Source organism: Lemur catta, chromosome 3 (genome assembly GCF_020740605.2).
Source record: "Lemur catta isolate mLemCat1 chromosome 3, mLemCat1.pri, whole genome shotgun sequence".
Classification (NCBI taxonomy): Eukaryota; Metazoa; Chordata; class Mammalia; order Primates; family Lemuridae; genus Lemur; species Lemur catta.
This window is the reverse complement of record NC_059130.1, coordinates 99043875-99071037: the sequence shown is the minus strand read 5'-3', so window position 1 is coordinate 99071037 and position 27163 is coordinate 99043875. Positions and strand designations below refer to the sequence as shown.

The 27163-nt window shown below is 45.2% G+C and overlaps 1 protein-coding gene and 1 non-coding gene across 2 annotated transcripts; one reads left to right on the top strand and one right to left on the bottom strand.

Moving 5' to 3' along the window:
* Positions 1–7033: 7033 nt before the first annotated feature.
* SF3A3 (splicing factor 3a subunit 3) lies at positions 7034–24507 on the bottom strand. Its single transcript, XM_045548209.1, has 17 exons — positions 24147–24507; positions 23827–23874; positions 22465–22517; positions 22252–22357; positions 19968–20040; positions 19555–19646; positions 18232–18314; positions 17213–17351; positions 16612–16680; positions 15790–15857; positions 15518–15625; positions 14638–14707; positions 12504–12668; positions 12292–12402; positions 10956–11046; positions 8479–8534; positions 7034–7336 (listed from the first exon to the last, which is right to left on the bottom strand). Exons 1-17 carry the CDS (start codon positions 24240–24242, stop codon positions 7259–7261), a joined length of 1506 nt encoding a protein of 501 aa, XP_045404165.1. The 5' UTR covers positions 24243–24507; the 3' UTR covers positions 7034–7258.
* LOC123636175 lies at positions 8191–8293 on the top strand. The gene has a single exon (XR_006734381.1). It is a non-coding gene; the product is annotated as a U6 spliceosomal RNA (small nuclear RNA).
* Positions 24508–27163: the final 2656 nt, after the last annotated feature.

The window sequence follows — 27163 nt, the reverse complement described above, 5'->3', positions numbered from 1 at the left end:
GGACCCCAACTCCAGGCCTGCTCATAGTGTCAAAGGCTAGGGGGAGGAGGGTCTGGGAAAACTGGATGGGATTGGGTACTTTTTTTTTTTTTTTTTTTTTTTGAGACAGAGTCTCACTCTGTTGCCCTGGCTAGAGTCCCGTGGCGTCAGCCTAGCTCACAGCAACCTCAAACTCCTGGGCTCAAGCAATCCTCCTGCTTCAGCCTCCCGAGTTGCTGGGACTACAGGCATGCGCCACCATGCCCGGCTAATTTTTTCTATATATTATTTTTAGTTGTCCAGCTAATTTCTTTCTATTTTTTTAGTAGAGATGGGGTCTCGCTCTTGCTCAGGCTGGTCTCGAACTCCTGACCTCAAGCAATCCTTCCGCCTCGGCCTCCCAGAGTGCTAGGATTACAGGCGTGAGCCACCATGCCCGGCCGGGACTGGGTAGTTTTTACAGATGAAGAAACTGTCCCTGTCCCTGTAGGATTTTGGGGTCCTCCCACTGGGATGGGGGTCACACAAGAGGTTTTCTACTTTTCCAGACAAACCCTAGCCTCTCCCTGGGATTGGGGCTAAGGGCCTGCCCCCCAGGAGGGTCCATGTCCAGTCGTAGGCCTTAAGAGGGGAGAAGTGAGGCCCCTCAAGTCCAGTGCTGTGGACTTTTACTAAAGGTACAACTACAGGAATCAGAGCTGGGTGTGGGCCTAGGGGCTGGCAGGGCCTACCGGGTCTTCTTGGCCACTGCTCCCTGATTCTGCTGGGCCCAGCTAAGGCGGCAGGAACAGGAGCAGGGCAGAGTGGAGGAGCAGCAGCATGGCCGCAGCCAGGGCCCAGTGCAGGGGGCTCCTGGTGGCCCCTGGGGCTGCCTGGTTGAAGTGAAGGCTCCCATCCAGCTGGAGGCAACTGCCTGAGTTCAAGGCTTGACAGAGCTCCTGGTAGCCGGGTAAGCCACAGCCCCATGACACCTGGGGGGGTCCCTGCCTCACAGACCTGGCTGCAGCCCTCGGTGTAGCCTGAGCTGGACCATTTCAGCTGCAAGAGATGGGACCATTCATCAACGCTCTGCCCCTCTCCCACACTCACAGAGGCAGAAAGTGTTAAGTGGGTCATGGGCTGAGCTGAACCTCCGTGGACCCAAACCTCCTTCTCCACAAGGTCAGTCAGTCCCCGGTGAACATGCAGAGTGGTCTGAAACAAAGAGGCACATCATGGAAGCTTGGAAAATTCCAGCTGCTGCCCTGGGTTTTTGGCATAATGCAGAGCTGAGAGGCTCAAGCTTGTTAGACCCTAGGCCGCCTGGCTCCTAGCTACCCACTCCCCAAGCAGGAGGAGAAAGGCCTGTAGCACCCCAGTCCTTGGAGCAGGGCTCACCTTACAGAAGTCCAACCCCTCATGGCACATGGCCACAGCTTTCTGCCCTTTGAAGCAGTTGCCACCTTGGCAGAAGTTGGCAGATTTTCTCTTGGAAGAGAAAGCAGGAGGAGGTTTGCGGAGTGGGAGCTCTGTGCAGACTGAACAGGGGGAGAGTGCTAGACAGAAGCGAGGCTGGAGCCCCGCTGTGCCCGTGCCACTGGGCCCAGACAGCACATGCTGTCCATTCCAGCCTCCACTTCCCAGAGCAGGCAGGAGTGAACAAGACACTCAGACTTCTCTTGTTGGCAAGGTGGCGGTCACCAGGGGTAGAATGGGAAGCAGCTTGTCCTCCAGGACCGTCAGGTGGCCTAGGCCTGGGAACAGAGCAGGGCTGCCTGGGAAAGTGCTGTGACACCTCTGCAGAGCCCCGACCCCCACCCTGCCCCACGGGAGGGCATCTTGTGTGTGGGCAGCTCACAACCCGACACCTCCCCTTGCGCCCCGTGAGGCAAGCACAGGCACTAGCTCCAGGTCTCCTTGGAGCTTGGTGGGGAGGGGAGCGCTGGGTGGGCTGGGCTGGGCAAAGGTGGGGACATGGGGGGTGGAATCTGGGAGGGGTGGGGCACCAAAGGTAGAAAGCTCAGACCTGGGGAATAGATGAAGACGGAAGACCTCAAAGGCAGGTCAGTCAGATGAGGTTTAGAGGTTGGGTTGTGTTCATAGAGGTTGGGGGGTTGGTGAAAACCAAGCTGAGATTTGAGGGCCTATCAAAGGGTGGGCTCAGAGTTGGGGGTTAGTGGGCAGGAGGGCTCTAAGCTTATGCGTCAGTGGGAATGGGAGTCAGAGCTGGGGCTCGGAGCAGCAGGTTGGAGGGACAGGGCTCAGCTTCCAGGGCCACTTACTGGGCACCAGGCAGAGTGGCCTCCACTGCAGCACTGCAGCCTGCAGGGACCTAGGCTGGGGGCAGAGTTGTTGGATGGCAGATAGGGGCTGGGACTGGTTTCACTTCACCCCAACAACTGAGCCTGCACCAGGCCACATAGTAGGAAGTGTTGAGTGGAATCGGGGAGGGGAGAGTCAGGCACGTCCAGGAGGATGGGGGAACAGCCAGCTCTGGGCTGCATCTCCACTCTGCCCAGCAGTATCTCTTCCTCACTGTTCCTGAGTGTCAGCCCTCTCCAGTGGACCATGCACTCCCCTGTGCCCCACCGTAGCCCCAGCCCCACCCTCGCAGTGGTGCTCCCCGGGCTGCACTCTGCTGCCTGGTGGGAGAACTTTGCCTCCTGGTAGCACACATCTTCATGGCCTATCTGTGGTTGGGTCGAATGCCTTGGCCCCCTGCCCATGAGTTGGAGGCATTAGGAGGGCTCTCCCCTCCTTCAGTGCTGCTTCCCTGGACAGAAGCAGGGGTCAGCTGACTTTCTGGCAGGTTCTGGGCTGCCAGTAAGACCAGCAGGGGGACTGGTAGGAGGAAAAGGAGAGAGGGAGCCACTGCAGAGAGTAACCAGCTCAAATGTTGCAAATCAAGGAAAAGTCATACAGTGTTAAGGTCATGAGGTCAGGGAAAAGTAGGGGCAGTCCTCGGGTATAGCAATAGTCATGGGATAGGACTGGTCACAGGGTCCAGGAAAGGCCAGGGTCCAGGAAAGGTCAGGGTCCCTGAGCTGAGGGCAGCTGCCTTTGAGCAAAGCAGCCCTATGGCCTCCCCTGGCCACAGACGTCTTTAGTTGAGGCGCTGTAGGAGCTGGTGAGGGTGGAAGGACCAGTCCTAGGCAGCCCGGGTGAGGGCTGCAAACACCACTACCATTATCCCACTATGAATAAACTGAGGCTGGGGAGCAGGGGAGGTCAACCAAGAGGGAATAAAGGGTCCCAAGAGCTCAGCTTTTGCTTCCTGCAAGTCACACTTTTAGAGTGACATCAAGGCAGGCACAAAGGGGCCTGTGTCCTAGTAACAGCCCCTCTGAGAATGATGTTGTTGGCATGGCAACAGCACCATCGTAGGCCCAGGAGGGTTGCCGGGCGGTAGAGCTGGAGCAGGTGCAGTGACAGGAAATAGATATCTGGTGCATCTGGTGTGGCCTCATTTGCCTTTGATGTCAGAAGGTGCCCGGGGGTGGGGAGTTGAGGGGGGTGATGGGCTTCCTCAGAGCCCCGGGCAGGGAAACCCTGGGCCACAGAGAGGATCAGAAGTTAGCGCTCACCTTGTCTAAAAGTTCTTCAGGATTCAGACCCCACCTTATCCCTAAGTGAGAGCTGTGCCAAGGGCAGGAGGTAGCTCTGACTCTGGATCCTGGATCCCAGGCTCTGCCTCCCCCAGCACTGAGGGATCAGCCCTGGAAGGGTCTACTAAGCCTGGGATTAGGTTTTTCCATTCAAGGTAGAAAACTGCTAGAGATGAGAGAGTGGGGGGTGTTATTCCCATCTTCCCACCCCATGGTTCCCAGAGCTAATGGGGCATCTATGGCCCTGCCCTCATGGCTATAATCCTGCATCAGCACTCAGGTCTGTGCTGCCAAGCCGCTATGATACAGAGGAGAGCCTGCAGTAAGGACCCCCTCTGGACTGGGGTCAGCCTCTCTGTTGTTCCCTCCCCTCCAACACTACACTGAAGAAACAGTTCTCACCCAGCCAGCACCTCTACAAGGGGACCTCAGTCTCTAAAGGCTAATAGGTCAAGGGCTGAAAGGTTCTACCCAGGTCCCTGTAGCCTTGTGAAAAGAAGAGCCCAGGCCTCCTACACAAGCCCCTTTCCTCCTCCTTGGTTTGGGTAGATGAGGCGGAGGGGCAGGCTCAGGAATATGACAGGGTGGGTCGACAGACATTGGGCAGAATCGGAAGGCTGTGCAAAGCCTAGATGGTTACCCCCTAGGCTGTATTAATTCAAGCTTCTTGCCCATATGCTTTAGTCTGTGTACCCCTCCAAGGCTAGCGAGAATATTCCCAGTATTCCCTGTGCCCACCCCATCCCAGCTGTAGACCTACCTGCTCACCTGAAGGTGCAGGGGCAGCGAGTGTGTATGCACAAGTCAGGGAAGCTTCAGGTGCAGTCCCTGGAAGCTGGCAGCTGCCTGTCCTCCCCTCCAGTCATTTGTCAGCCCTGGGAGTTCCCTCTGACATTGCTGCCACTGGGCATACACAGGTACCACAGGCAAAAGAAGAAAGCACAGCTGATGTCCAGACAGTAGTCAGAGGAAGAACACAAAGCCAGCTAGCAGCTTGGGCAGATCAAAAGAACCCCATCCCAACATCCCACCGGGAGGTGCCTTATTTGTCTGGATCAGAAACATGGCATGTGGAGAAGACTCTCAGAACAGGAGGGGAGACCAGTGTCCTCCCAGAGCCCACCTGAAATGGGAGGACTCTTTTGGCTGATGGTGGAAAGGGTCACAGGCTCCCACCCTGAGAATGTTGAGGTGACGCTGACAGTATGACCTAAAGGATGAGGGGAGAGCTAGCTATCGTCCCAAGGATTTTTAAAAAAAAATGCAGAGGGAGGAGGAAAATCTCAGAACTGTTCCCCAACACATTGGTTACCTTTAGGGTGTTCCCCTCCCAAAGCCTTCCAGCACAAGCTGACCCCAGGAAGGAGAACAGAAAGGGAAAGGAAAGGGATAACTGTTTGAGGCCACACAGATTCATTCACTCTCTTCTGAGAGGTGAGGAGTGAGGAGAGTCCTGCATCTGGGAGGGGTCCTCAGCCTCTGCGTTCAGCAGCACCAGGCTGGGGGCCGACCTGGGAACAACTCCCCAAATGCTTCCTGCAGTTTTCCTCCTTGAAGAGCTAACTGCATCGACTGTTCTCAGCAGTAAGCGCCCTGGCAGAGGTTCAGACTCCACGTCTAAGAGAGATTCTTGTAAGACTCAGGAACCAAGAATGGACTTCTGGAAATTCATGAACCCCTGAAACCGTGTGCAAAAATGTACGCAGGCTGGGCGCAGTGACTAGCAGCTTTAATCTTGGCACTTTTGTAGGCCGAGGCAGTAGGATTGCTTGAGGCCAGGAGTTTGAGACCAGCCTGAGCAACATAGAGATCCCTATCTCTACAGAAAAAAAGAAAAAAAAAAAAAAATGAGCCAGGTATGGTGGCATGTGCCTGTAGTCCCAGCTACTCAGGAGGCTGAGGCAGGAAGATCACTTGAGCCCAGGAGTTTGAGGTTGCAGTGAGCTATGATGATACCACTGCACTCTAGCCTGGGTGACAGAGCGAGACCCTATTTCTAAAAAGAAAAAAATGGTATGTGCATGTACATTTTTCTAGAGAGAAAGTCCACAATTATCTTTGTATTTCCAAAGGAATCCATGATTCTAAAAAGATTAAGAACTACTGATCTACACCAAGAGAAAGGAAACTTGTACTCCTTCCCCAGCCTGGTCAGGAGGCTGAGCTGAAACCCTGTTGGCAAGGGTGATAGCAGGACCCCTCAGGCCACCCACCTCCCCTCCACACTATACAGGGATAGCCCACTAACCCTGGAGTCCCAAGCACCCACTCCTCAGAAGGGCTCTCTGAGGAATGTGACAGCTGGAAAGCAGCAGGTGCATTCCTTGGTAGCCGCAGTGTGGCTGCTGTTCCATCGGGAAGGCTGGCGGGACATCTCCTCCCCACATTTCCCATTTCCAAGGTTTTAACTCTCTTCCCAGATGGCAACGTCTCCTTGCACCCTGAGCCAATTTTCAGTCATCAGTGTTTCTTGTTGGCTCAATTAGGTTTAATTATCCACTCACTCTGCTTCAGAAGCTCAGGCCCTGGAGGGATTGTCCAACTGGGGTTTCAAGCAACTGAAGGAACCAAAGGACAAACGAGCATGTGTGGAGTTGCCCAGGGTTGAACCAGGAAGGAAAATACCAACCCAGAGTGAAGAGCCATAGGGGTGGGGGTGGTGAAACCTTACTGCCATGGAAATGACTAGGACAACAGTAAGTGTGAGGCAGATGCCCTGTTCCAGAGTTGGGATTTTTTTTTAAGTATATATATTAAAAACAAGCAAACTGAAAGAAGGTCTGAGTGCTGAGGGGGCAAGGGGGCCTCTGGGGAATCCTGTCCTGGAGCAGGCCCTGGCCTTCAGGTGATTGCGCTTATGGGCAGATTAGTGCCTCCTGGCTTCCCCAGTTCTCCCCCTTTGGGACACCAGATTCAGATGCTGGGGCAGCTACTCAACTCTACCCAACGTCTTGGCTAGTGGGGGCTGGAGAACACAGGGATCTTGTAGAAGAAACCGGCAGACAGGCTCGCCAAAGACTCATTCTGAACCAGCAAGTGAGTGGAGTCCCTGCTGGTCCTAGTGCCACTGTGTGCTGGGCTGCTGAGGCCCAGCGAAGGGGCAGGGCTGCAGGTCCATTCCCAAACAGCCCAACTCCTTTATGCAAACAGAAAAGGCAAACCTTGGTGCCACACTTAGCCCTTAGGAGTAGCCCTGGCCCACCTTCCCCATCTTTCCCTAGTATGTGCATCAATGGCTGACTCAACTAAGGGCAGGGCTCATCCTGGGGTGACGCTTATTTTGGGATGTGGCTATTGTGAGGACAGGGAAAGAGGTCAGGTCAGATTTACCTAACCTAACTTGCAGCTTAACAGGTGTTCACTGAATCTCACCTGCTACCAAAGTTGGTGAGAAAAAGACAGGGAGGCATTAAGACCTGAAGGATTGAGTTAGTCCATAACCCTGGGCCTTCAGAACAATACACATTCAAAACAAGGGATGGTTTTATGTTCTGGCAGAATCTTTTTTAATATAAAACAAAGATAAAACACATCTCAACCCTGCAATCTGTCAGCATGCCTTGTTTCTACAAGATGCACGCTAGACCGTAAGACTACATAGTAAAGGGTCTTTGAGCATTTGGTTGGAGGAAATAGAAAATGCAGATTTCAGGGAAGCATGGGCAAGCCCAAAAGCTGAGCTACATCCCTGAACACTAGAGCAGTCCTTGTCTTTTCAGATCCTCATACGTCTTCTTATTCACAACATTCCCACTGGAGTCTTCATATTCTTCCTACAAAGGAAGGAGTATACTTTGTTAGCTATACCTGCTAGGAGAAATGTTTGGAACCAATCTCCAGGTACCTGAGCTCACACTGGCCTGACCACGGCACCCCTTGGTACTCTGAGATTGGCATTCATCTAAGACAGCCTTTCCCCACTGAGGTTCCACAAGAGAATTAAGCCCTGCTGCCCCTAAGGCAGCCACTGTGTGTAATGAATTTACTTCTCTCCTAGACATTTAGAATGGTACCATTCATGACCTATCCTTAGGGTATGTGAGGAAATAGTTCAAATTACTTTCTGTGTTTAAGATGAGGAACCCTGGTTGAGAAAGCCTAAGACAGCAGTTTTCAAATGGTTTCGAAGAACTCTAGTTTCTGCAGGAGTTAAAAGGAAGGCTAAGCTTCCCTACTTCCAGAGCAGTTTTCTTTATTGTATTTTATATATCAGAGTTCTGTATTACAGCAGGAAAAGGGTTTTGCTGCTTAAAAAAAAAAAAAAAAAAAAAAAAAAATCTGTCTATCTAAAAACCACTGACCTAAAAGAAAGGGAGTCTATTGCCAGTCACTGTGGGACATGTGGTGAGTTGCCACCATACTTAACATACATGTCATTCCTCGTCTCTGAAACCTGCTGCTTGAGATGACTACCTCAGGACCAACAAGGATACCTCCCCACCCCTATGTGAGCATCATCTCTTCTTAGATGCTTTCCTCAAAGAGGATCTGATATATGATAGGGATTCTCAACTTTTTAGTCCATAAATCCCCATGGCAGGACAAGAGATTGGGTACTCCTGCCTGTCACTTCAACATTTCAATGGGAGAATACAAACTGCCTTGAGACACAGATGAAAGCCTGACAGTGCTCACTTCAGCAGCACATATACTAAAATCGGATACAGAGCAGATTAGCATGGCCCCTGCTCAAGGATGACACAAAAATTTATGAAGCACCCGTATTTTTAAAAAAATTATAAAGTGTGACAAATATCACAAATAAATTAGGCTTATATACCAAGAGTCAATTTATAGATATTGTCACATTATACTCGCTACTGCAGTAAAGCAGGGACCATCTTTCACCTCCCTTCTACATGGTGAGAGAGCTGTCACTTGACATCACCCCAGCATTGTCCACATTCGCACCCACCTCAGTGTCAGGCTGCCATCGCTCTGAAGCCTTCTGCAGTTTCAGCTTGGCCCACACTGCAGGACAAGAAATGAGCAGCAGTCAGGACTGACTGAGCAGCCATTACCACCCCCATTAGGATCCCTCTAGATGACTCTGTCTTTCAGATTCTTGCCTGCCCCAAAATAGAATTCTGGTTCCCAGCCACCTATAGACAATACTCCTTCCACCGCAAAATTTATCATGATCTTGCTTTGTTGTTAAAAACAAACAAACAAAAAAAAAGTGGGATCAAATATAACCAAAGACCTTTTAGAATGAAGAACTGATACTCTCAAAGTTAATGTGAAACAAACTATGGGAATTATGGAAGAAACTGATTTTACTGTCTTAAAAGTTCACAATGGAAGAAAAAAGGAACACTAGATACTATCAAATATGTAAAGTCTGGTGCATATATTTTAAAAATTACTGTGGGAAAAAAAGGTGAAATTTCATGGCCAAAGGGTCTAAAGGATAAGACTGGTCAACAGACAATGGAGACATTAAAATAAAATTTGACAGTTCAATAACAAATTATCCCATGAAGATGAAAAGGTGAAGACATCTATAAAAACCACCATAGCTTTAGAGGGAGTGATCAGACATATACAGAAAAAAAAAACAGATACAAAACCAGGGAAAGAATGACTTGAATCTTTAAAAATGGTGTTAGGAAGGTGAACTCTTAGAACAAATGGCTACGTGGAATACATAAGACAGGTTTACTGCTAGAGGGGGAAGATGATAAAATATCAACAGATGATAGTGCGTAGGCAGACCTAATTGGTTCCATGTTTCTACCTTTCCCATCAAGCAGAACAATCCCTAAATTTGATAAGATTAGAAGAAATATCATACAGAAAAAGTTGAAGCCTAACACGGGTAAAGAAATAGTAAATGAGACAATATATCAGAAAATGCTTCACTCTGTACCTGGCATATAGATGCTCAACTAATCATCTTTTCCTTGCCTGCTAATTGCTTTAAATGAGCTAAAGTCTTCAGGCCCAGATAATATGCATATCAGGAAACAATGGCAAATTTATCACATGCTTACTATGTGACAGGGCAGGGCCCTGTCATATTCTTTGTTTAGGCCTTTCAGGAATCCAACCTAGAGTGGCACTAAAATACTGGAGATTGGAAATGCTGTCATGATTTTCCTAAAGAAAAAAATGCATGCAGGAAACTGTAGATCAGTAAAGGAGATGTTACTCTTCAGAAAAATCTGAAAGCAATTGGAAAAGAATATGATTATCACTGGGTGCCCACATGGGTTCATTAAGAGTAAGTCAAGGCCGGGCGCGGTGGCTCACGCCTGTAATCCTAGCACTCTGGGAGGCCGAGGTGGGTGGATTGCTCGAGGTCAGGAGTTCGAAACCAGCCTGAGCAAGAGTGAGACCCTGTCTCTACTAAAAATAGAAAGAAATGATTTGGACAGCTAAAAATCTACATAGAAAAAATTAGCTGGGCATGGTGGCACATGCCTATAGTCCCAGCTACTCGGGAGGCTGAGGCAGTAGGATTGCTTCAGCCCAGAAGTTTGAGATAGCTGTGAGCTGAGCTGACGCCATGGCAATCTAGCCAGGGCAACAGAGCGAGACTCTGTCTCAAAAAAAAAAAAAAAAAAAGAGTAAGTCAAGCAAACTAAATGAATTTCCTGTTTCTGAATGGGATATCTGACACAATAAAAAGCCATAGATATAGGATATCATTATTTTGGCAAAACAATTGCTTTTATAGGCGCAATGTCCCTGTATTCCATTAAAATGTTTAATCTCCTGTTATCATAGTAAATAAGATGGTGAGGCTGGCGCGGTGGCTCACGCCTGTAATCCTAGCACTTGGGAGGCCGAGGCGGGCGGATTGTGTGAGCTCAGGAGTTCGAGACCAGCCTGAGCAAGAGCGAGACCCTGTCTCTACTAAAAATAGAAAGAAACTATATGGACAGCTAAAAATATATATATAGAAAAAATTAGCCGGGCATGGTGGCGCATGGCTGTAGTCCCAGCTACTTAGGAGGCTGAGGCAGAAGGATGGCTTAAACCCAGGAGTTTGAGGTTGCTGTGAGCTAGGCTGATGCCACGGCACTCTAACCCGGGCAACAGAGCAAGACTCTTTGTCTCAAAAAAAAAAAAAAGAAGCTTACTGAAGCCACTTTTCTTTTTTCCTTTATATCAGCATTTCTTAACATACTAAAATCAATTAAAAAAGCCACACATACAACCATTCACTCAAAATCTTACTGGAGGAGTTCACAGACCCAGGTTTAAACCCTGGTTTACACTCAGCATAGGGCTCTTCTCAGGGAAGAAACAATTAGTGCTGCTAACTCACTCCCCTCAAAAATGCAGTAGATGACTGCTCTTGGGCCTGGATACACCAGGGTATTGGGACACTGAGTTGAAGGACTGGCTACTTGGTAGCCCAGGAAATAGTAAATACAGCTTACTTACAGGAGACAGCATCTTCAATCTGTGTCACATTAGCAAAGTGGGCAGTGTTTGGGATGCCCAAACACCTCATGCCATGAGCATGACGCCATTCCTGGAAGGAGAGAGAAGCAAAAGGACCATGTGAAATGGGAAAACCTGAACACAGAGCACTAACTCCATTCTACTCTACCTACAGGCAGCATTCCGTTTGTGGTTCATGTAAACAGCTGGCTGTGACTGAAAAGAGGCTGGTATTTCAAAGCAGCATTGCATTGTTTGCCTCACTGGGCTGGTTTATAAAACCTAGATTCTAGATCTAGTAGTCTTACAGACAAAATCTCTGGGTCACGACCACAGAAACATAACTCTAACCAGTCACCTCCCATGTTAGGGGAGAACCTGACATAGCCCCAGCAACTCTGACCACCAGCATGAATAAAGGTTCTGACGGCAGGTCAGTATCACCTTTGTAACTAAAGGAGACTGTTTATCAGGTATAAGAAAGGATGTGAGACAGGAGAGGGAGACATACTGACATAATGACAGTTTTGGCTGAGGGATGATAAATGGCATGGCGTTTATCCCAGATGCCAACTCCAGTCATTGGACGTAGTGTTGGGAAAGATTCAGAGGCTACTCAGGGGCTCAGCAAAAAAGACCCAGGATCAATCAGTAATATGTATGTCTGAGAGAGAGAGAGAGCTCTCATATGGATTCACTATCCTTGGTCTAGCGTGAGTTTTTTCCATTCTGTAAAATTTCCTTCCAAGTATTGAGAACTAAAGGCAGAAACAAAAGAAGGGTGTTTCTCAGGTAAGAAGCAACTTGAAAAAAAAAAAGTAAAAAAAATTAATAAATAAATAAAAAAAAAGAAGGGCGAGTCTACCTATTGGAGTACCACCCAGATGATGCCTTATCTCAAGAATAGCTTGCTAAATGTCAGTCCATTAGTTTCTTTTTTTCAAAGAGGTAAAGGCCCATATAACACCCAAAGGAGGCAGTTAGCTCTGTTTTCGGTCCTGACTACTAGCAATGGGGAGGAGAAATGACCAAGGAGTCAGAGATTAGGCTAAGATGTTGGAAGAAAGACAAAAAAAGAGACGTACAAGAACAAGCAGGAGAAAAACAAAATGAAGTTAAAATAGCAGGGTGGCATGCCTCCAGAACTCTCAGGTATTCAAGACTAGCAACAGTGGTGCCAAAGGCCAAATGCTACAGGCATGCTTTTAGACCCATCCTTCTCTGATTCCCTTCAGCTCTGGACACTAGTGGTCCTCTCAGGCTGCTCTTATCCTGTTCTCTAAAAGTCTCGGGTTTCCACTTCAATTCTCAGGAGAAATGGCTCTGAATTCCTTACAGCAAAGTGCCGTTGGAAGGCCTTGGGTCCTCGGTAGGTGTAGTTTCCACAAATTTCACAGTTGTAGTTGATGTTTAGCCCATGAAGCTTATACAGCCAGTAGGGAATGGGCTAAAGAAGAAATAAAAAGTAAGAAACAGCATTAGTCTACTAAGGTCTGCACCTGCTTCCAATACGGGGAATGGGGAGAAAGTGGTAGTGCTGGGACTTACTTTGCCATCCCAGCCAAGAGGCAGGTTTTTGGGGTTGTAAATGATCTCATTCTCTTCATCTTCACTTTCACTCTCACTGATCTGTTCTTCCTCCTCTTCTTCTCGCTCTTCTCCTGTCCTTGCTTGCTTGCGTTGCACATTTTCATGAGTAAGATGTCGCTGTTCCTAAGGCAGGTCCATAAATGAAAACTCAGAGAAAAGTACTGCAGAATAAGAAGGGAAATTTCCTATTTTCCTATGACCCTTGCTGACCCCTCACTTCCAAGGATAAGGTTCTTTCTTGTAGAATGAAGGGATGGTCTTCCCCTCACAACAGAACTCCTTATCAGCAGGCCCTACCGGATCCTGAAGGGAAAAGTCAAATGTTCTACATCACTTGCCTAATTACTCATCAGAGGCCAGCAGACTATCACAGAACACAGAACAGTCAGTCTCATCTATCTTGCCTTTAAAATATCTCCTGAACCAGTCTTTTATTCTTCTATCACCAAAGTGACTACCTTCTAACTTTCCCTAAGTCTCTCCCCATTCCAGTTCAGTTTCCATTTTGCTGGCAGATTTATTTATCTGTTTAAAAAACCAAATCTAATGACACATTCTCCTGCTTAAGGAACTTTTATTGGCTTCCTACTGTTTAAAGGACAAAGTCCAAATTTCCAACATAACTCTTCCAAATTTTTCTGACCACTCTCTTCACAAGGCACACTCCAGATGCACTGAATTTCTCATTATTTCCTGGACATATAATTTCCTTTCCTAACGTTGTATCTTTGTGCTTGCCATTTCCTGTACCTGAAACATTTTCTCCCTCTATTTAGAAAACTCAACCTCAGTGTGTTATGACACGTATCACATTACACTACAATCATCTGTCTCCCCAACCACAACGTGGGTTTTTCAAGGGCATGAGGCTGTGTCATATTTACTATTGTATCCAAAAATTTAGCATAATGCTCACAAACTAAGAGACGTCGATAAATGGTAAAATAATGGCAAAAATCTTATCAGAGCAATGAGAGCAACTTCTGGAAACTGGTCAGAATTCCAAAGAGAATGGTGCCACCTCCTGGCAGGGAAAACAAATGCTCTTAAGGGGGAAGAAAGTGGGCATACCTCATGTCAAGGGCATCATGTCAATGGCCTCCCAGCCATCCTCAGAGGACTGGCAATTCAGATTGCTACCCACACTAGCACAACCCAAGTTCAATGTGAAGAACATGTGTCCCCAATGTCCAATGTTTGGCTGGCCTTTCACTGAAAGCAGTTTTAACAGAACCAAGAGGTGACTAGTTCTATAGCTACCATATGTGTGGTCCTCAAACAAGGGGAGAATGAAAATGTCCATGGCAATTGACAGAGATGTAAAAAAGCTATCTAAGCCAGAGCCACCTACTCAAAGCACCACGTGAGCGTGTGTAAAGGGAAGGGCTCCGAGAGCAGGTGAAAATTGTACAAAGCAGACACCATCAGAAAGCCTGGTCTTCTGGATGACTCCCAGAGACACTGACCATCTTCTCTGAATGAGGGCTACCCTGTCTTCCGCCTTCTCTTCCTGGAAAGAGATCTATTTTCCTCCTACTCCTCCCCCTCTTTTCTCTCTGAGATAAGCATCCTGGTCAGGCTAGGCCTTTTCCTACCCCAACCCACCCTTCAACTCCTCCTAAAAGAATACTCAAGGAGAATATTCACAGCCAGCTTTGTACTATAATATTCTAGCCCTATTAAGTTTCTCACAATCTTCTGAACATGTAAGTAATGCCTTTTCATAAGTAATACCTTAAAAGGTACCAACAGCCTTTCTCTTACTTGCCTTTTGAGTGTCTGCTGCTTGAGCCACCCCTGGGTGTATTCTGAAGCTCAGGCAAAGAACCTACCCTGGATGCTGTATTGAGAGGGGAGTCTGTTCTCTATGCTTGACCTTGTGGAAACTGGGCAACCTTGGGAATATCACCTAACAACAGAACAGGAACTTACCAAAGGGCCAAGTACCCTGAAAGACCTCTATTTTGTGCTGAACTAGTTTAACACCCATCCCTTCCTCTTCTGAACCTTAAAAAAATACTCTCCATGAGTTCCTATCTCTTACTCCCATTCTTTATAGCATTTAAAGCCCTCAGCAGAGTCAGTTACTCACCCCAAGAATCTCTACATATTCATATATCTGGGCTTCTAGAAAAGCAATGTCTTTGTTCCTCTCAGTGTCTCTGAGAAAAAGAAACAAGCTGCATTACTCAAGGGTTCTTTTGCCCAGTGCTTGTATCTGGGAACATTTATTCCATGGTTGTGTTACAAACTATACGCACATGAGAAATATCATTTCTGTGAAAGCAAATAAATGCTCTGTTCATTGCAGAACTCACAGACAAGTACTGAGGTTATTTCTTGGAATACATGGAAGCTTATTTTCTGAACTCATCTAGAAGCTGAAAGACATATCAAAATCACTTAAATTTCCATCACTATAATCTACAAAGAAAATATGGCCCTGCAGCAGGCAGACCTGGGCCCAAATCCTCACTCTGCTACTTAGAACTATGAGACAGGACACATTCCATAACCTTACTAATTCCTTATCTGCAAAAGGATCAGGATAACTACTTTCCAGGGTTTTTTGAAGATTAGAAAAAAACACATATAAAAAATACCCTGTACAAGCATGTGGCTCAAGAATACATTCAACTTTTGTCATTAGCAAAAAAAAGTTTAGAAAAATATTTTTTGGATCTATTTAGACTTTTAGCCTCCATAACCTATTGGGGTAATAAGAGGTACTTGAAACACCATTTCCACATTAGAAATTTTACCCACTCTCAATCACCTGAGTACAGACTGTCCTTGGTTTATATTAACAGTGACACAACTGTACTCTCTGCCATTAGCAGAAATAAAGAGCAGACTGGATCTCTATGAACCAATCATGGTGATGAAACAGGCTTTAAAATCTGTTGTTGTAAAAATTCTGCACGGAAATAAAATTTAAAACTATAAGCAAAGGTGCCACCTCGGCCACTCACCGCTTGGTGCCCTTTGACTTGGGATTTTTGGCAAACAGAGAGGTGTCAAGTGACTCCAGGGACTTTCCTTTGGTGCTGAATAGTCTCTGGGCTCGCTCTTCTAGGGTCCTAAGGAGACAGGAGGGGAAAAGGATTCCAGGTCACTGTACCACACGGGCTTGCTTAATTTTTGCAGGGTGGGGTGACAGAAAAAAATGTAATCAGAGCCACTTAGAAGACTGCACAAATGCACAGTAAGTAAGATCATTTTGGTGGAAAAACCATTCTCTTACCCGCCACATTTCAGGCCTAAAGCTAAGAGTGCAGATTTCAATCTGTCCAGACCCAGGGAGGCCAACTCCTGTATAAAAAAGACAAATTACAATATTATATAAACAGATTTGGGGAAACAGCAAGTGCAAGCTGTTCCTGACGCTATGGTAGGACCACACATTCTACAGCCAATCTCCTAGCATTAAGTCCAAACTCTCCAAAGGACTGACTCTGTGATCATGTTCAGATTTGATTTAACTACACTGGTAATGTTCAATTACCTCTACTACAACTTAATGTAGTTGTATTATTATTTGGCAGTTTTTAAAGTAGTTATTCTTCTTTTTTTTATTTTTTATTTTTTTTGGAAACAGAGTCTTACTCTGTTGCCCGGGCTAGAGTGCCATGGCGTCAGCCTAGCTCACAGCAACCTCAAACTCCTGGGCTCAAGCAATCCTCCTGCTTCAGCCTCCCGAGTAGCTAGGATTACAGGCATGTGCCACCATGCCCGGCTAATTTTTTCTATATATATTTTTAGATGTCCATATAATTTCTTTCTATTTTTTTTTAGGAGAGACGAGGTCTGGCTCTTGCTCAGGCTGGTCTCAAACTCCTGAGCTCAAACCATCTGCCTGCCTCGGCCTCCCAGAGTGCTAGGATTACAGGCGTGAGCCACCGCGCCCGGCCTCTTTTTTCTTTTTATCTTTCCACTTTCCTTGCAGATGCTTGGTCCCAGGAAATAGTGTCTTATATAACACAGCCATGGTATTAAAGACAGGAATGTTGAATGGTTCCTCTGAACATGGACATGGAGACCAGTACTGTTGCCGAAGAAAACATACCTCCCAGGAAGAGAATGCAGAGAGGTCAAGATGGGCTCCAGCATGAGTCAGGGCACTGCTTGTCTCTTTCTGGCAAGACGAACAATATAATGTTTATTAAGATCCAGGCATAGGAGGAAGGTAAGGGGACTATCTAAATTGCCAGGTGCTGGCTGGCCCGTTTCTTATACACATTTATGAATACAGATTAAATTCCTACAGGAGCAAAAAAAAACAAACAAAAAATCCAAAAAACCTCCCTCCCTCACCAAAAAACCCAGATGGTCCATTCTCTCCCTGAGGGTTCAGGAAAAACTCAAGTTTATCCCCAGAAGTGAAAATACATAGATTTCTAGCACATAATCTAGTCAGTTTTGGGTCAGGGATCCACACAGCACTAATGATGTGGCTGGTGAAAATCCTCGGCCAGTCAATGGCAAGTGGGCCCTGATACATCTCATTCCAAAGTACACAAAGAAAACCTTGCATACTTGGTACGGAATACTTAATGGCTCCACCTGATACTGAGGGATGGATATCTAATCCCTAAAGTGCAGGCTCAAGAGTAATGTAAAATAAATTCCCTGGCATATCCTCTACCCACACTCCCCCTGAAGCTCACCGGCCAACCAGGGAAGGTACCATTCTCCCACTTCTTCTCAAACTCAGTCTGAATCTTCCCAAAAAGTTCATTCTGATCTTGGAGGGGCTTCACTCTATCTGTGTAATCCTGAAGGTACTCAAGCAGCATCTCTAGGTATCTACAGAGGAACATGCAACACAGATAAAGCAAATAGGGTTTCTGTTTCTGATATACTGTTATGCCCTGTAGAATATACATACTTGTAATTTTAGTTAACACTATTTTTAAAATAGTATTTTTAAATGGGCTTAAAATTGAATTTTTTCCCAACATGTTATTTTGATTCTGACCTTTCCTACCTCCTTTCATCCTTATAATGCCAAATACTAAGGTGTTAATTAACTCACACATAAAAGATTTCAGGTAAAAAGAAAATGAGAAAAAGAGAGGAAGTTAGGTGTATAAGATCATTAAACTCCAAAGACACATAGATCCCTGAATGAGAGATTTCTTTCTACAATAAGACAAAATTAAGAACAGTATGGGCATAAGATTGAAGATATACCCAAAGATACACGCTTGTCCAAAGCCGGACTATTACAATTTTTTTTTTTAAGAGACAGGGTCTTACTCTGTCACCCAGGTTGGAGTGCAGTGGCGCAATCATAGCTCACTGTAGCCTCGATCTCCTGGGCTAAAGCAATCCTCCTGCCTCAGCCTCTCAAGTAGATAGGATTACAAGTACATGCCACCATGCCTGGCTAATTTTTTTTATTTTTTGTACAGACTGGTCTCGCTACGTTGCCTAGGCTGGTCTCAAACTCCTGGCCTTAAGTAATCCTCCTGCCTCAGTCTCCCAAAGGGCTGGGATTACAGGTTTGAGCCATGCCTGGCTACAAATGTTTTAAAACCACATCATTCACAACACCTATCCTCCAATAAACCTGGAAGTCACTGATGTATGCCTTTCAGGGACAAAATTCAGAACTTCACCCTCAAGCCCGTGACATTATCTTCTAATTAAATCCAGTAGAGGCCTAGAAGCTATTAGTGCTTACCTTTTATACTCTGCATTCTTCCTTTCTTTAGGAATGTCAAATAACTGGTCGAAGATGGACAGGTATGTGATATAATCCAGCTTCTAAAAAAAGGAGAGAAATGACAAGAGATTCAGTTAGATGTTTGTACCAGTTACAATACAATCTCCAATAAGTGAGATCAAATTGAGTGTTCTTTTTTTTTTTTTTGAGACAGTCTTGCTCTTTTGCCCGGGCTAGAGTGCGGTGGCATCAGCCTAGCTCACAGCAACCTCAGACTCCTGGGCTTAAGCAATCCTTCTGCCTCAGCCTCCCGAGTAGCTGGGACTACAGGCATGTGCCACCATGCCTTGCTAATATTTTTCTATATATATTTTTAACTGTCCAAATCATTTCTTTCTACTTTTAGTAGAGACGGGGTCTCGCTCTTGCTCAGGTTGGCCTTGAACTCCTGACCTCGAGCGATCCACCCGCCTTGGCCTCCCAGAGTGCTAGGATTACAGGCATGAGCCACCGCGCCCGGCCTAAAATTGAGTGTTCTCTAACAAGGCCTAGCTCATTTTAGTTTTTCCTTTCCCATCATTCAATCCCTACAATAATTGGAGTGTCAGTTCCACTGGACTGAGAAGAATACCAGACGTAATTCACTCTACAAAATAAAGACTGAGTTAATGAACAGTAAACTAAAAGAAACATTTGTTGAACATTTACTGCATTCCATACTCTTGGTTAAAGACTTTGACATTCACTACATTCTAAAATAAGGTACTGAAAGGTGCCACTTGTTCATTCATGTAACCATTTATCGAGCATCTTTGTACCAAGTATGGGGATACAGAAGAGAACAAGACAGACAAGCGATTTCAAGTGTAATCACTGCACTTTTGGGACATTTCCTCACAACTCCATAAGGAACTTAATTATATACTTCTCATGACCCTTCTGAGATTGTCATATTAACCTCATCTCTTGTGATAAGTTATTTTTAAATGTCTTTTGGAAAAGACATTCAATAGCCTTTTGCTGGCAGAAAGATTATGTTGTTACATCTTCCATGTACTTAGTATTTTATGTGTCTAAAACAGGAGCAGGCTATGTATTTGTGGGTTTAAAAAAATTTTTATTTTTGCAAAAATAAAATATGCTTGTTGTATTTATTGTAGAAAACTGACTTTTATTTTAAATACTGTTTCATTCCAAGAAAGCATATCACTTCTTTAATATTTATACAACAGTAAAAATGCAAGCAAAACACTCTGTAATTGCTTCATATCTCGTAGTACCAGAGCAGTGTCCTGACTCACTCCTAGAATCAGAACCTCTCCCCCCTCTCACAGGCCTCACCTCAGATGCCTTCAGGTTAATGTACTTGAGGTAACAGTCATGGAGATCAAGGTAACGACCATATCCCTCTTCATCTGTGAACTCCACCAAGTCTGAAGAGATCAGATATGTCAATAATTCAGATACTACAGACCACTCTCTTGGACTTGCCTTTTCACCCCAAATGTCCTCCTTATGCTTCAAAAAATAAACAGAACTCAGCTTTCCAGGCCAGTGAATTCGAGCCAGGATAGCACAAAATGAACATTCTGCCCAAGGCCAATTTAGGAGGTCATTGTAGCCCAAAAACCAGCAAAGAGAAAAGCAGCAAGAAAACCTGGCTATAAATTTCTCTAAGGCCCTGAGGGCAAATGTGAGCTGTCATTAACCTATACTTTTGCTAGTGCTGAAGAGAAAGGTTAAACCCTGCTTACTTTGCGCCTCTTCACTTGGATTCTCTCGAGCCTTCAGGAGCTCCTCAAATTCCACTGACATTGGCACACAGATCTGAGGGAAAAAGAAAAGCTCAGGTGGACTTTTCAATGTACAAGTTGCAATATCACAGAAATGGGGTGTACAGAAATTTCGACTTCAGATGCTTTATTTGGCCTTGATTTTTCACTAGGAGCCTATTACTGTTCTCCAATTACTGTGCTTTTTTCCCTTTATGTACTGACTAAAAACTGCTGAAGTAACACCTGCTCACAAAACCTCAAATAATACAAAAAGAAAAAATGAAAAGTGTCCTTTATTAATTCTCCTGAAAATAGATCTTTTTCTATGTTGAGAATTACCTGTGGTAGTGTCCAAAAATCCTGATGCATCTGGTACCAATTAAATCAAAGTGGAGCAGATTCCAGCACTTTTTAAAGATCCCCAGGTAACTCAAACATGCTGCAAAGTTTGGAAACTACTTCTCTGTGGTTTTTTTTTTTTTTTTTTGAGATGAGGTCTTGCTATATTGCCCAGGCTGGTCTCAAACACCTGGGCTCAAGCAAACCTCCCACCTCAGCTTCCTGAGCAGCTGGGATTACAGGTGCGAGCCATTGTGCCCAGTGATTCCATGTATTTAAAGACATGTATTTGTACAAGCACATTCATTCATGCCTGCACGGGTTTTTGTTTTTTATATAAACAGACTTGCTTTGTTCACTTAGTGTATGTTGACCATCCTTCTAATCAGTTATTTAACTATTTATTCCTCATTATCTTTCAATCATGGCTGGAAGAAGGTTACCACACCAGAACAGTACTCCTGTCTTCTCTCCTGGTTAGTAGAAGACCTCACACTCTATCCTCGAAGGGGGATGGGAGTGGGTGTATGAGGGTACCTTCATCTACCTCCACAATACATACTTCAATAAACAACCTCTACTTTCTGTTTTTTTAGCCTCTTCCTTTTTCTATCAGTTTCTTCAAGTATCTCCCCTATCTTCCTTAAGACCTGTTCTTTTGTTCTTCTTTTCCTGCCAGCCTTTCAAATGCATGTTCCACACTCCATGCTTCTACTTCTCCATTAACCCACCTTTACCCCTGTGACCAGATTTCTGTTCCCACTACTTCAGTGAAACGGCAAGCCTGGCAGTTACCAATCAACAACTGATACCATGACTTTCTGAAACTCTTTTGCTTAGCTTCAGTAAGACAACACTATTTGGAGCTGTCATCTGACCTTTCTGACGGAAGTCTTCCCAGGCCCCTTTGCTGTTAACTATCTACTGTAAGTGAGCCCCACAAAGCACACGGAGAAGCTTTGCCAGTCTTTCACTTTCTCTCTCTCCCAGAACTCAAGGATTCATGGCTCAACTATCAAGTCCACTGTGACGGTTCCCAAATCTAAATTACAAACCTTTACTTCTTGCATGGAGGTAACCAACTCCAACTGCTTATGGGTCACTTCTATCCAGACATAACAGTACCTAAAAATCTACATATGTAAAAACTCATTTTCCACTGCAAATAGGTTACCTCCTTCTTCCTTATTTCTATCAAAGAACAAACAACTTTTCAGTTACACAGTCATGAAAGCTCAGAGTAATCTCTGACTCATCCTTCTCCACCTTCCCTGTAGAGATGTCTTACTCCTTATAATCTTACAGCATATCGGGGTGGACATTCATTGTCACAAAATATGACAGGATCATCAAGAAAGATTAATTTTGGGGGGTAGTAGGAAAGATACTTCATGAAAGAGGAAAGAGTTGGCCTCTGGGCTGAATCCTGAAGGTGTAATGAACTTCGGAAGTGCGTAAAGTATCTTTGTGTTAGTTGGATCCTCCAGGTAGAAGATTTCAAGACAAAGTTAGGAGTACAAACTTAATGGGAAAACAATCTAGTGAAAGATAAAAAAGATAAAGCAGGATTGGAAAGGGACAGGCTAGATCACAATGCAGATTGGACAAAATCTTAACCAACCCAATGAGGAGCTCTGAAGCAATTATCAGTCATCAGAGGAGTCTCACAATGGGCAGAAATAGCTATGCCATAGTACCCCCACTGTACTCAGTCACTGGCTGGAAGCTGCCCAGGAAGAGTGTGGCTTGGCTTAAAAGCTGAGAGGTAATCCTGAAAACACTATGGTTAAAGGATGTCTGCTAACTATGCCCCATGCAGCTAAATGGCAAGTTCTTTCTTGAAGGGACATCTGAGTGGCACACCTCGATTTTCCTTACTTTAGTTGCTCTTTGGATAGGAGAAAATACTTTTCTAAAGCCATACCTCATTTGGGTGCTTCCGGTGGAATTCCTTTATTTGCTTGAGTCTATTATAGAATTCAGCAAACTCATTGGGTCCTGAAATAGCATTGAGCTCCTCCTTTCGTAACCTGTGATTTCAAGAAAAATCCAAAGAGCACAGAGCACACTGTCAGTCCTTTATCCATGGCTCCTCAGAAGCACTAACTCTCCTGGATCAGCTGTGACTGTCACTTACCCATCCTTATCGTCATACAAATCCCTCAGGTTCCCACTGACCTCCATATACCTCTGAAAGGCAAACACAAACCATCAGAATGAAGTGATTTTTACAAGTGTAGAGTTAAGCAACCAACAAGGACTCTAGTCAAAGCCCAGGGTAACCTCAAGAGATATGGCCTTAAAAGTTCCTGTGTTTTCTAGTACTTTTAACAGACAGCCCTGATTCCTGGTTAGTTTTTAAAAACAGGTTGATCTGAAGATTACCTGAGTGATATGATTTGAGGGATGACAGGGAGCTCCTATCTTTACATACTACCAATGCTTAGCTTTCCCTATAAGAGACCCATCCCCTTTGTCTAAACAGAAGTTTCCATCTAAGACCCTCAAAGATAAAGATGATTTTCACTATTTCAGAAAGCTAGATCGAGGAGTAAACAGACTAAACTACCACATAGCTTCTTTTGGAGTCAATGTATATTAATTCTGGATGGTACAGGTCCACAGGCCCTTCTCCAAGAATTCTGGAACTAGATTTGTTTCAGAATTTGAATTTTTAAGTTCAGGAAGGTACCATATATTACATAACATACCTAGTGGAGTCTAGAACACACATTAATAGTTCTGCAGTAAACTTTATGTGTTATTTACTAAGAAGAATAAATAAAGTCTGTAAAAAGCCTTTAATAGCTTCAGGCCAGCTTTTGCTGCCAAATGAAATTGGGTCAGATTCTGCCACCAAATAATTAAACAAACAAACTTCTTGGCTTTCAGTGTATTTGGGGAATAGGGGCTTGTAATATAATTACCTCTTGCAAACCAGAGCTCTGATTAGGTCTTCTATTCCTTTCTAAACAGATTTCAAACATATGCAAGATACAGAGCATAGTATAACGAACCTCCATTTGCCCATCAACCAGCTTTAATAATTATCGGCATTTTGTTTTCAAAGAGTTTTTCTAAAAGTAAGAAATTGGATTACCAGGCAGATGCAGTTTAGTCAAAAGTACTTCAAAACGGTGTCCTGGGAGGAAAACACCAATATTCAACATTTCGTTTTTTTGAGGGATGGGATTATACCTTCTGTGCCTGAGTCACGGACTCCTAAAACTATTCTTTGCATATTCAAGGGACACAGGATGCTATAAAAAGGGGCATCTTCCCAAGTAATGGAGAATGAATAAGAGTTCCCCCTTCAAGGAGGTGAGGAAGGGCAATTCAGCACCCTCAGGTTCGGCAGCTGCTTGGGTATCTCTTCAGGCAGATAATCCACGACTGGCCAGTTACCTTTGGCCAAGGCTCACGCTGAGATCCCGCACCTCGCTTCCCCTGTTTTCCCGCCTTCCCAGACCCAAAGAGAAGCAGACAGCGGGGCACTCACATCTTGCATGGCCCGAGTGCGGTGGTCGGAGTTGATCTGGTCCCGGAGCTGAAGAAAGGCAAACGGTGACACGGGCGCCGTTAGTTTGAGTTCTGGAGTTGGAAAGGCCGCCCGAGGGCGGAGCTTATTCGCTCAGATTTTAGCGGCTGAAGCAGAGGCCTCTGCGACGCTGGGCCCCCGTAGGAGGTTACCAAGGCCGGAGCTGGGAGAGGGAGCCCCGGGAGGAGGCAGGGGGCGGGGCGCAGGGAGGGTCTGAGGGCCAAAGAAAGCTCTTTGAGGGGCCCAGCCTCGGATGTAGCCCCTGCCCAGGTCCCACTCACCGTGGACTTCTTTGTGAGCATCTCTTTGGCCATGACGTCCATGAGCCGTTCCTTCTCCTCATGATAGCGCCGCTGCTGCTCCAGAATTGTCTCCATTTTCCCTTGGCCGCGGCACCCCAACCCCGACCACCAAAAGGGCCGGAAGCAACTCCTGTCGCTCTGCGCGCCTGCGTCCCCGCGCTACGCGTCCGGCGGCACCCGAGTTCCGCCAGTGCCGGAAGTGCCTCAGGGACTAGAAGAAAAATGAGCACCACAAGGAGATCCAGTCAACACTATCGAGGGCAACAGTGCCCCCTGCTGGTCGGAGGTGTCGTGGCGCGAGGCCGAGCGGTTTGCAGCTGCCTCTAGGGGTCATAGAAAAATCCAGGAACTGAGGTGAGTGGTCGGCTTCCTGGGGCAGGGATCGTGTGGACCCCGGGGCAGTGGAAGTGTTGGATGGGAGACGGGAAACTGGAACTGGAGTCGCTTTCAGAGTGACCTATGACAACGTTTGCCCCTTCTCAGTAAAATGGGGATGGTAGTGGGTTTTTTGTTTTTAAAGAGATTCACATGTGGAAACAACCTGAATGTCTATCAGCAAGGGGGCTAGTTAAATAACATATGGTACATCCAAGCAGTGAAATGCCATACAGCCTTAAAAAAATGAAGTCCGTATGTCCACTTTTAAGTAGAGAAATGAAAACATGTCCATATGTTCGTACGTTCATAGCGGCATTATTCGTATTTGACAAAAACTGGAGGCAACTCAAGTCCCCGAATTAATTGGTGAATGGATAAGCAAAGTGTGGTATATCTATACAGTACAATGGAATATTACTCAGCAATAAAGAAATACTACAATATGCAACTTATATACCCATAATAATTAAAAATAAAAAAAATTAAAAAAAAAAAGGAATACTACAAGAGTGAACCGTGAAAACATTATGCTAAGTGAAAGAAGCCAGACAGGAAAATGACAATGTATGTCCAGAAGAAATGCCCAAAAAGGCAAATCTATGGAGAGAGAAAGTAGATAAGTGGTTGTGACTAGAGGTGAGGTTGGAAGTGACTACAAATGCACCCAAGGAATCCCTTTTGAGGTGACAGAAATGTTCTAAAATTGGATTGTGGTGATAGTTGTACAACTCTATTAAATTTGCTAAAATTAATTGAATTGTACACTTAAAGTGTGTGAATTTTATGGTATGTAAATTATACCTCAATAAAACTGTTAAAAAATCTGTGTGAGCTCATATGGAAAGATGGCACACAAACTGAAAAAAGCTAGATGCACAACAGTGTATAAAAATAGATGTGCAAAGAGATTATTTCTGTAAGGATATCCAAGTACCAGTAAACAGTGGTTGTTCCTGAGGAGACAGCTTGGAGATCTGGTATGGGTGGGAGATTTTTCTTTGCATATGCCCAAAGCATAGCATGAAAAAAATTTTAAAATATATACTTGTATTACTTTTTCAATTTAAAAATAAATTTAGGCTGGGCACAGTGGCTCATGCCTGTAATCCCAGCACTTTGGAAGGCCAAGGCAGGAGGCTCACTTGAGGGCAGGGGTTCAAGACCAGCTTGAGAAACCTAATGAGATCCCATCTCTACAAAAAATTTTAAAAATAGCCTGGTGTGGCGGGCGCATCTGTAGTCCTAGCTACTCCTAGCTACTTGGGAGGCTGAGGCAGGAGGATTGCTTGAGCCTGGGAGTTCGAGGCTGCAGTGAGCTATGATTGTACCACTGCACTCCAGTCTGGGTGACAGAGTGAGACCCTGTCTCTAAAAAAAATAATAACAAAAATAAAACTCAAAATGAAAATACATATATATGCATTCATGTTTAACAAAGAAGAACAAGGAGGATATAAACCTCAAGGAGTTAATAGTAACCTTTTGTTCTTTACTTTTTGGAATTCTCCAATTTTTCTTACAGTAAGTATGCATTACTTTTTGTTTTTAAGTTTGAAAAACAAGCCACACTTGGTAGCTCAGGCCTGTAATCCTAGCACTCTGGGAGGCTGAGGTGCGAGAATTGCTTGAGGCCAGGAGTTCGAGATCAGCCTGAGCAAGAGCTATGCTCTGTCTTTACAAATAATAAGAAAAATTAGCTAGGCGTGGTGGTGTGTGCCTTAGCCCCAGTTACTGTGGAGGCTGAGGCAGGAGAATCGCTTGAGCCTGGGAGTCTGAGGTTGCAGTGAGCTATGATGATGCCACTCTAGCCTGGACAATAGAGCAAGACTCTGTCTCAAAGAAAAAAAAAAGTTTAAAAAATAAAATACAGATAATGACCCATATTTTGCCTACTCATGGGAGTGTTGTGAGGATTATATTTGTATATGGAAATCTAAGTAAGACCTCCAACCTACGGGAAAAGACCCTAGTTGCAACTCATCTGGGGCTTTTCCTGGGCCACTTAAGAGATAAGGTAAGAAATCTCCCCCAGCACCATGGCTCACGCCCATAATCCCAGCCTGAGCGACAAAGGGAGACCCTGTCTCTAAAAAAAAAAAGTGGAGAAATTCAGTGAATGTTTTTTTGTTTGTTTATTTGTTTGTTTTGGTAAGGTTTGGGAGCTCCTGTACTCCATATTTCATCAAATATGAGATGCCAACAATTGTATTATTTTATGCTTTACGAACAGAGAAAAAATAGTTAAACTATGACACACCTTCAGTTAAACACCTGGGTTTCTGAGATGTTAAGTCTGAGAAACTAAGTTTATATTGAAATAGCTGAAACTCAGTGTAGTGGGCTGCACGTTTCTTTTTCTTAGGTGAGGAGACAACCTTACTAACACCATTCTCCTTGTGACTCTGCCTCAAACCTGAAGGCTTCCTGCCCCTAAACGCTTCTCCATCCTCACTCTATGGAACCAGTCAGCAAGAACTGCCTTTTTTGCTGCTGCTGCTGCTATCTGCCTCTTGATCACCCACCTGGACCACTACAATAGCCTCCTAACGAGCCTGCTAGTCTTACAGGCCTCCAATCCATTATTCATGCTGCAGCCAGTGTGATCTTTCTAAAACTCT

What these genes read in the sequence shown, in the direction of transcription:
- SF3A3 (XM_045548209.1), bottom strand. Translation starts at nt 24,242, where the DNA reads ATGGAGACAATTCTGGAGCAGCAGCGGCGCTATCATGAGGAGAAGGAA. An exon ending in AATATGTAGAGATTCTTGGG is followed by an intron (nt 12,669 to 14,637) that starts GTGAGTAACTGA and finishes GACCTGCCTTAG; the next exon opens with GAACAGCGACATCTTACTCA. An exon ending in GATTGAAGATGCTGTCTCCT is followed by an intron (nt 8,535 to 10,955) that starts GTAAGTAAGCTG and finishes CTTGTCCTGCAG; the next exon opens with TGTGGGCCAAGCTGAAACTG.